The sequence below is a fragment of the Eubalaena glacialis genome, chromosome 13 (assembly GCF_028564815.1).
Source record: "Eubalaena glacialis isolate mEubGla1 chromosome 13, mEubGla1.1.hap2.+ XY, whole genome shotgun sequence".
Classification (NCBI taxonomy): domain Eukaryota; kingdom Metazoa; phylum Chordata; class Mammalia; order Artiodactyla; family Balaenidae; genus Eubalaena; species Eubalaena glacialis.
Genome location: NC_083728.1, coordinates 86,370,203 through 86,379,941, shown reverse-complemented (window position 1 = coordinate 86,379,941; position 9,739 = coordinate 86,370,203). Strand labels below are relative to the sequence as shown.

Here is a 9,739-nt window from a genome sequence, read left to right as displayed (position 1 = left end):
GGGGCCACAAGCTTCCTGGGCACCACCGGGGCACCATTCCCTTGCTGAGCACTCCCAGAGGCTGTGGCCAGGGCCTGGGGGAGCACAGCAGCTTCTGGTGCGGGGTGGGGGGGGGAGTGATGAAAGTGGGAGAGGCCGAGAGGCAGCTCCCCGCGGTCACAGGAAGCCCTGAAGCACCCACAGCTGGTGACTTGGCCATGACACTCACCCCCCAGAAGGGCTCCTCTACAGCCACTTCAGGTCCCACGTGACCACTGCCCTAGACCATCACCTCTGGCCTTTGGGCTTCTAGCACGTGGACACGTGGCTTCGTGCCTGCTGCCGTTAGGGAAGGCGACTAGAAGTCCTTTCCTCCCTGCCCCCAGCCCTGGCATCAGATCCATAGGGCCCAGAGCCAGGACCCTCTGCCCCCCTAGAAGCGGGGCTGGCAGGGCCCACCCTACTTTAGCCCCCAACACCTCTCATCTTGGCCTCCTTGGAGATGTGGGATTATACTTGCCCTGGGAAGACAAGCCCTGGCCTGAGGAAGGCCTGAGGAAGCCCTACCCTCTCTATACACAGGCTTGCTAAAGACACAACAGTACTTCGATTTCGCTGCTTGAACCCGTGACCCTGTTACAGTTGACCCTCCGCCCCTACACAGCCCCTCCCAATTCACCCCCATCTAGTTACTGTGCCACGCCCCAGAGGCCACTTTCTTCTTTTATTGGGAAGCAGATGCAGGGCACACAGGGTGGGAAGCAGCCCGACGCCTCCCCGTGAAACCCAGGACGATTGTGGCCAGAGTCAGGGACACCACAGTGGCCAGGCCTAAGCCCAGCATCACTGAGGGGGGAGAGGAGGTGGACCCTTCCACACCGTGGTCTCTAGTCTTCCCCAGGAAGATCAGTGGCCCCACTGTGACATCTGCTTCTTCTGTCACTGAAAGACAAGACATACAAGGGTCACCCTAGTCCCTACACAGGAGTCAGGTTAGGGGTTTGGGGTTGCTCAGTGGGTTCTAGACCAGTAGGTTTAGTTCTAACAGCTGCATTATTCTCCCACACCCCTGATTATGTGTCATGACTCCAGGATGACTGCAGAATAGCCCCGGACGACAGCAGGGTGAGGGCTTGGGGCCTCTCCCACTTAGCCCCGAAATGGCATCCCCCTAGGGGTAAGCAGCCTTAAATGGGGAACAAGTGTCACCCTAGAGTGACATCCGGTACCCTAGACCGAGGGGAGGGCAACAGACCTGGGGCCCTCTGGAGACCTACCATGCCTGCGACTGCGGGGAACAGACTGTCCCTCCAGGTGGGTCAGCCTCCTGGAACGGCCTGATACGCCACAGCGCCCCTTATTACAGCATCGACAGATATCAACAGGGCCTTCAACCGGGGACCATCTGAGAGGGAAAGACACAAGGGTCAGACGGCTGTGCAGTCTGCAGGAAGCAGTTTGCTGACAGTAGGCACCTTGGGGGAATCAACAGGAGCGTGGCCAGTTTGCTACCCCAGTCACGTCCAATCTGGTCTCCTCACCTATTGGAGGACTTGCTGAAGGAACAGGCCTTGCTTATTTGGTCCGGGACTCGGTCAACCGGAGTGACCTTCAGGTGGCAGGTGATATATATCTGGAAATAAGAGCAGCTGTTACGAGGTGGAGTTCTAGGCAGTGCAATGACTAGTAAGCCAGTTCTTCTATAATCCTTAACCCTTGAGGGGGAGGGGAAGCCCACTTTAGAGATGGGATAGTGCAGGCTCAGAGGTTAACTTGCCTCAAACTTCAGAGCAAGTCGCAAATTGGATTCTAAATCGGAACCATCATCTTTATTCCTCTGGTCTTTCCCATACTTTTCCAATCACTTAGCATGCCTAAGCCCCTGGGCCCATTAAGTCAGAACCTCAGGGACAGGAAATCAAATCCAAAGGGGCCAAAATCCCACCCGACCAGCTGGAGTGGGGGGAATTTTGACAAAACCAGAGCTCAGGTCAGCCTGCATCCTTTTGGAAGAGGTCCCCACAGTCAGAGGTCCCCCTTCATACTTCAGGGTCTCAACACACACATGCACACACAACCCAAGTCCTGCAAAGAAACCGAGGTGCCACCGCCTTTCCTAAAGCCTTCTGCAGAACCACAAACCTTGGCCACCACCTAGTGGCCAAGTGTGCCTGCAGGGTAACCGTTTCGGAAACGAATCATCCAGGTTGCACTTCTGGCTGCCTGCCTTCCATCTGCACACACACCCCAGCCCCCTCACCAAAGAAGGGCTTCCGGGTCCCTAAGTGTTCTTATTCCAGGAAGGGAACTGCTTCGACCCTCAGCTTCTTCCCAGAACATATTGCTGATGCTAACTGGGGCCTCGGATCCCAGGGTGGTTCCTCGTTAGCTTTCTCCCTTGTGCCATAGCCGCCATCAGCCAAGCCACCTGCCCACCTTTGAGGGAGAGCCCTCCGAGAGCTCAAGGCTGCCTTCCATTGATAGGATCGTCCTGTCCTCTGATCTTAGTCACCCCCCCCCATCCCTGGAGAGGCAGATGCCGGCTCAAGAATCACCCATGCTGATGGCCACCACCTGTGTGAAGCCTCATCCCCTCCTTGCTCACCCCTGGACCACCTCTGAGGTCGACTCCCTACCCCAACCAGGATCTTCTACCTTAGGACCCACAGGGTCACCGATCTGGGCACCGGGACCCTTCCCGAGTCTATCTTCTTTTATCCCCAGCCCCATTCAACCCAGGACCTGCCAGCAGAAAGCTCCAGGACATCTCCCAGTAGCTTCAGTAGTGCCCTTCCTTCTATCTGTCTACCATCTGTAGCAGATGACTTCTGTTCTCTGAACATAACTTCTGGGTGAGGTGAGGTAGCATCAGCGAAGTCTAAAAATTCACACCGCTCGTCCCTCAATGCCAGCCAGCCACGTAAGCCTCTGGTTTGGCGGTTTGTAAACCTAGCTGCTTATTAGATGCGCCAGGGAGCTTAAATGGCTTTTGATGCATTTCTAAATAAAGAGACTAGTGGCTAGGTATGGTGAGATACTAATGGTAGAACCTAGATGGTAGGTACATAGCTGTTTGCTGTGAAATTCTTTTGGCTTCACTTTTGAAGATTTTAAGAAACTGGAGAAGTTGATGCCAGGCCCCACCCCAGTTAAATGAAAATATATGGGATGTATCAGTATTTTGATGATCCTTAGGTGGTGAGTACAGAGCCAGAGCTGAAAATCTCTGCTTTAGTCACTAATCCTTCCTGACCAGCTATTCCAAATTTCACATCCTCCCAATCCTATTCTCAGGAAACTTGTTTAAAAACTTGATTTTCGGGCTTCCCTGGTGGCGCAGTGGTTGAGAATCTGCCTGCCAATGCAGGGGACACGGGTTCGAGCCCTGGTCTGGGAAGATCCCACATGCCGCGGAGAAACTGGGCCCATGAGCCACAACTACTGAGCCTGCGCATCTGGAGCCTGTGCTCCGCAACAAGAGGCCGCGACAGTGAGAGGCCCGCGCACCGCGATGAAGAGTGGCCCCCGCTTGCCGCAACTAGAGAAAGCCCTCGCACGGAAACGAAGACCCAACACAGCCAAAAATAAATAAATAATTTAAAAAAAAAACACAAAAAAAACACTTGATTTTCGTTTGTAAGATTCTACCAGCACTTTCTGGCTAGAGGCCAGTCCTACCCGTGCTTCCTGCCCAGCCATCACGAGTGGTCCACATTTTAGCTCCCTCCCCCCTCTGCCACCCTTAGTGTCAAGTTGAGCTTCCTAGCTTAGTGGTTCTCAAAGGGTGGACCCCAGAGCAGCAGCATCTCCAGAACCTGGAAACTTATTAGGAATGCAGATTTCAGGCTCCACTCCAAACCTTCTGAACCAAACCCTGGGTGGGGGGCCCAGTGGTCTCTTTCAACAAGCCCTCCAGGTGATGCTGATGCACTCAGGTTTCAAAAAGTCACAGGTCTAGCCTATGATCAGGTTCGAGAGGCTACCTAGCATGAAACGTTCATACCTGCTTCCCTTGCCCTTCTAGAAAGCCTCCAGGAAGGCTGACACCTGCTCTTCTTAAGTCCTTTACTCAACCCATCTGGGTTCTGGCCCTGCTGACCTTGGTGAGCACAAGGTCAGTGACTTGGTCACCAGACGCTGCATTGTTGGTGCTTGTCCGTTGTGAGCTGTCAGCTAGGTCTCCTGCGTTCCTATTCTCCTAGTTTGTTCTGTTTCCAGGATCCCTGAATTTCTCCATCCTTCATGGATTTTCTACCGGTCTCTTAGGGCCTGTGCCTTCCCAAAGATCTCACTAGAGCCCATGGCTTTATCTACTTGATAAGTTACTAGGATAGGGCAGAACTATCAAATCACTGCTTAAGGGGACAGCTAGTGAGTGACCACACCGGCTAGTAAGCCTGGTCAGCCTGACCCTATGAGTTCAGCCTTACTCCAGGCTCTTAAGCCATTACCGTGTTTCTGGAGTCATTAGCAAAATGGAACACATCCACTGTGAACTGGAGGGTCTCTGGTCTGGGTCTGGGTGCTTTGAAAGCAGATGAGGCATCGGTGAGACCGTCCACGAGACAACTTTAAAGAGAACAAGTGAAACACAGTTAAAGATCAAGGAGGGTGACACAGGTCGTGTTGCACAAGGGTTCCCCAGAGAGGTAGCCCAGCCTTACCCATGGAAGTCCACGATGGTGTGATAAGGGGAGGTGCTCCAGTCCGGTGTCAGCGTGGCCACACAGTGGTCCACAAACACTCGCAGGGGCACGTGGCTGCCGGTGTGGACTTGGGCCTGGAGGTGGGCTCTGTCTCCCAGCTGGAAGGTGGGCGTCGTCTTCTCGGCGCTCCAGTTCTCTGCAAGGCACGGCCAGGGTGAGGGCCTGCCAGAGCGCCCCCTGCTGGCTTCCCCCTCCCAGCACTCCTTGCTCACCCTCCATCAGGCGCAGAGAGAAAACCAACTTCTCCTCCGAGAACATCGTGGTCCTGAAGGGCACCCAGGTGGGCAGGATGGCCCAGCTGCTCACGTTGCCCTGCCTGGGAAGAGAACAGCAGCTGTCCACCCCTGGCCCGGGGCTCCAGGTCCCTGGGCTGCAGCCCCTACTAGTGACACACTGCCCTCCTCTGGGGTGTGTACGGCTCTGCCCAGATGTGTCTGCCCACTGTCCGAGGTCCCCCTCTCCAGGATCTTGTTCTGGGAAGCCCTTCCACACATGCCTCATCCCTTGTTTCCTCGTGGTATTAACACCACCTCCCCTCCCCCCCCCCAGATGGGCGGGCAGGGTTCAAGGCCTTCGCACTCCGCCCAGCACAGGGCCAGGTGTTGTAGTTATAAACCAGTCGCCCTGTCCTCCCACCTCGATGCCCCAGTTCACAGGCACATGCTTCATGCTGGGGCCTCCCCACCCTCACTCAGCCACTGCGGGAAAGCCAGAGGGAGAGAGCAGGTTGTGATGGCCAAGGTCAGCGCCTGGAACCCACCCCTGTGCTACTGAAAGACCACTTCTGAACTCTGAGGGGGCCAGGGGCCGGGCAGCCTCCCAGCTTCCACCAAGAGGCAGCTGTGGCCCGGACCAATTTCAGAGGCTCAGAGCAGAGGCAGCAGGCCCTCCATTCCCACCGGGACCGAGGCAGCGACCACAGCCCGAGCACCTCCCCCTCCTCGCAGCTAGATGCTGCTGGGAGGCTGACGTGCTTGCCGAGGGACCTCTGCGCCAGGGGCAGCGACAGGCCCATCCCACACGGACCTGGGGTAGCGGCACTCGATGGGGACCTCCGCGCGGTTAGTCCTCAGGATGGACAGGTTTCCCACAGGGCGGGGGTTATGGAACAGGAAGGTGCTGTACACCAGGGCGTCGTCGGTCACCTGAGGGAAAGGGGAGGGGTTAACCCTCCCAGCATCACTTGCCCTGATGCGCCCGCCCGGCCAGGGGCAGGAGGGCTGGCCGCTGGAGGTGGAGAGAACACAGGCCCTGGGCTCAAAGCCTGCTCCGCCGCTGACCCGTGGGAGAGCCTGGACAGGCACCCCCTTCGCACCTCTTTTCACCCCAAAATGGTGACACCACCGCAGGGAGTCTGGATCAGCTCCATGTCATCACCAAGCAGCGCCCAATGACCAGAGACATGGGGTGTGTGCTCCCTTCTCAGACCGCTGCCCTCACCCCACCCTAACACACACACACACACACACACACACACACACCCCACTTCCTTTTCCAGGAGAGGCCTGAGGCCAAGAGAGCCTCCAGGAAGAGACGAGAAACTTCCAGGAATTTTAACTCACTGCCACAGCAGTTACTACCTAACTCGCCCTCCCTCTTCTGACTTATCCTCAAGCCCATTTCACAGAAGGGGAAGCTGGTTTTTAGTGGTTGCCTGAGGCCGGAAGAGCACAAGCAGGTGCTGCTGGGGCAGTTTGCAGCACCTGCCCCCCGACCCCAGCCCCCTAGTGAACGGCTGCCTGGCCCTGCCCTCGGCCCGCTCAAACTTCAGGGGAGAATCCTAACCGTCTATCAGCGAGGGCCCCAGGTGGAGCGGCTGCATATTCGTGGGGCCCAGTGCAACGTGAAAACGTGGGGCTCCTTGTTCACAAGGAAAGAATTTCAGGACAGCAGAGCATCACTAAGCCGAGTGTGGGCCCCGAGAACCGGCACAGGTGGCGTTCCCGGGAAGCCGCCCCGGCCCCGCGGGATTCTCATCTGGCGAGACTGGGCAACATTGTCCTGGGGAGAGGTGTCATCAGGCTGTGCTCCGCGGTGGAGTCAGCTGGGGATCTTAAAGCTACTGACGTCTGTCTCCACTTCCATTCCGATTTAAGGTGGGCTGTGGGAATCAGGAGTTTTAACCACTCCCCAGGTGATTCTAATGCCCCAAGGTTGGGAGTTACTAAATTAGGATCATTCCTTAACTCCTGCAGCTCAGGCCTCCCCACGCTCTCCCCAGGGAAACAAGGCCCAGGAGGCTTCAAGGACAGCCCCGGGCACCACACTGAGACCAGAGCCCCAGAGGAGAACTCCGGGGGCTGATGGTGCTCCAAGGCCAGGTGGGCAGAGGGGCACGACAGAGGGGAGGACAGGCTCTCTGAGCGGGAGAAGTCGGTCCAGGGAATCGTGCGCCAGCTGGGCCCGGTCCGGCCCTGCCTTGCTGCAAGGCCCCTCCTCGGAGTCTGAGGCTCTGCCCCTCCCCCCTCTCCTTGGGAGGCGTCTGGCCCGAATATTACTCAGCTGTCTTCCCGTACACGCCCCCTACTTGAGACCGCTTATGGGACCCACTTTGAGCCTCTTCAACACAGATGAACACGATGCCCTTTGCCCCCTCCCTCAACATCACTTTTAGTTCAAGGCTTCAAAGCCATTAAACACGAATGAGGGATGCCAAAATTCTGGTGTTTTTTTTCTGTGATGACTTCTGAGCTTTCTGAGGTGTCAAAGTTCATCTCTTCCATACAAATTTCTAGGGCCCCTCGCAAGTGCTGGGCTACCCGCAGGGGATCCTATCACACCCTCCTCCCCTACATCGGATACATCTCTCCTGGATGCCCTCCAGGGGTTCATAAGTCCTCAGGAATCGGAGCGGGGGTGCCCAGTCTGGCCCAAAGTGCACTGCCACCTCTGGACTCCACCCCACCTCCCCAGCTTAGGCAACTAGAGGCAGGAACTCCCCCGCATCCCCATGCCACTGAAGCCCAGCTTCAGGACTCAACTGCTCCACCCACCCTACCCCACAAATGAAAGGAATTCACCCCAGCCCCACCTCATACCGGCTCTGCATCCACACTCCCCATCACCGGCCCCCTCCCATATCATCCCACCGAAGCCGGGGCCGCCGAGGGGGCCCAAGCCTCACCTGCACACTGTTGCCACACGCATGCAGCCCAACCTCAAACCTGACCACGGTATCCGTGTCCATAGAGACCAGCGGCTCACAGTTGTCAGGGCCCAGGGTAAGGTCTGCAGGCCTGATGAGCTTCCCGGTGCCAAAAAGGTCTTTGCTGACAGTAACCACCAGCTGGTCCTCCTGACACTCCACCATCACGGCGGGTGGCTTCGATGGCATGAGATGTTGGGATTCATCATGCCAGATGGGCTGAGGGTTGCACAGCTCCAGGCTTCCCCAGAGCAGAAAGCAGACAAAGAGCCTGTAGCTCGGCCCCATGGTGCCTACGAAGCCACTCCCACTAGTAACCCCTGGGCAGGCACCACCCTGCCGTCTTATACCCCGGATGATGGTTACTCACACCTGGGCTCCCAGTTGCCTCCCTTCCCCAGCCAATCTAGGGGGCTAGGCCTCTGCTGCTCAAAGTGGCTCCCGGTCCTGCAGCATCAGCATCACCTGGGAGTTTGTTAGAAATGCAGACTCTGGGACTTCCCTGGCTGTCCAGTGGTTAGGACCCCACGCTTCCACTGCAGGGGGGCCAGGTTCGATCCCTAGCTGGGGAACTAAGATGCTGCAAGTCACGTGGCACGGTCCCCCCAAAAAAAGAAATGCAGACTCTCAGCCACAGCCCAGGATGACTGAGTCAGGATCTGATTGTTTGCTATCTCCCCAAGTGATTTGTATTCACATTAAGGTTTGAGAAGCTGGGCTGGCAGCCTGGTCAGTCATAACTTCTCACCCCTTCCCTATTCCCACCCCTATGGGTCCACCCTTTGCAAGGCCTTGCCCTCATTGCCTAGAGAGGGAGCTAAGACCTATCCTGGATTGCTGGGGGGACCAGGAGAAAGGCCTTGATTGAAGGATGAGGAGAATTTTATCAGAGACGCGAGCTCTTTCAGAGGAGAGAAATGGAGGCATCATTAGACCAGGGTATGTTGTGAGCCGCTGCTTAACTTTATGGGAGGTAGGAGGGAAGGGCGGTTCAGGCAGAGGCAGCTGTGTGAACAAAGGTGTAGACGGGGCACTGGGTGGGCTTGGGGGAAAACCCCAGGAACTCAGAGATGCTGGAGCCTCAGGTCCCCAGGGGGCAAGAGTGGCAGTTTAGGGGGCTGGGGAGGTGGGTGGGGCAGGATCGTGAAGGTGCTGGGCTGAGATGCTGGACTTTGTTCTGGGGGGCGGGGCGGGGAAGGCCACAGAAGGGTACTGAAGCAGATGCGCGATCTGGCGAGCTCTGGCTGGGGAGGGGTAGGACTGGAGACAAGGGTCAGGGGGCTACTGCACCAGTCCTGGCGGACGAGGTGGAGAAGGACTGACAGACAGGGTCAGCCCCTACTCATGGCCTACTCTGTGCCAGGCCTGGGTGAGACTCCTTCAGGAGGGGAGAAAGAATACAAAAATATTCATGGCATTGAATTCCCAGGGGCAGAAGTGTGTACTCTTTAGCAAATGCTTGCTTCTAACGTGATTGAACCATACATCTAAGTTGCTTAACTATACTTCCTTGGTGTTTTTTTTTTAATACGCTACTTGTGGGAAAATAAATAAAGGCAGGGGAGAGATTGCCCGCACAACTTCCTTTGACCTGATCGACACGGGTGGGGGGAGGGGGGAGGGGGAGGAAGCCAGCAGAGAGAAGCAAGTGAGAGGTCAGGCTCCAAGCTCGCCTGGGTGGCCTACCGCAGCAGAAACCCTCCCACCTGGGTTTCCTGCCCAGCAGGCCCAGAGGGAGGGAGCCAGCTGTGGCCTGAGGCCCCTGAGGGACAGCCAGCCGGAGAGAGCGGAAGGGGCCCCTCGGAACTTGTTACCCACAGCCGTGGGTTGGCTGTGGTGGGCTGGGGATGAGCCTCCCTGAAGCCTCACATCCATCAGCCCCTCTCCCTCTCTGCCTTGGAGTTAACCC

General features: G+C 56.9%; 1 protein-coding gene across 1 annotated transcript; it reads right to left on the bottom strand.

Moving 5' to 3' along the window:
• Window positions 1-696: 696 nt before the first annotated feature.
• ZP3 (zona pellucida glycoprotein 3) lies at window positions 697-8,118 on the bottom strand. The gene is made up of 8 exons (XM_061209028.1): window positions 7,810-8,118; window positions 5,712-5,830; window positions 4,898-5,001; window positions 4,644-4,821; window positions 4,431-4,548; window positions 1,521-1,612; window positions 1,257-1,384; window positions 697-921 (listed from the first exon to the last, which is right to left on the bottom strand). Exons 1-8 carry the CDS (start codon window positions 8,116-8,118, stop codon window positions 704-706), a joined length of 1,266 nt encoding a protein of 421 aa, XP_061065011.1. The 3' UTR covers window positions 697-703.
• Window positions 8,119-9,739: the final 1,621 nt, after the last annotated feature.

Bases quoted from the DNA above. Each gene is read 5' to 3' on its own strand.
- ZP3 (XM_061209028.1), bottom strand. From the start codon at position 8,118: ATGGGGCCGAGCTACAGGCTCTTTGTCTGCTTTCTGCTCTGGGGAAGC. The intron at 5,002-5,711 runs GTCCGTGTGGGA...TTCTCTTCCCAG, and splicing joins ATCGAGTGCCGCTACCCCAG to GCAGGGCAACGTGAGCAGCT. The intron at 4,822-4,897 runs GTGAGCAAGGAG...CGTGCCTTGCAG, and splicing joins CTCTCTGCGCCTGATGGAGG to AGAACTGGAGCGCCGAGAAG.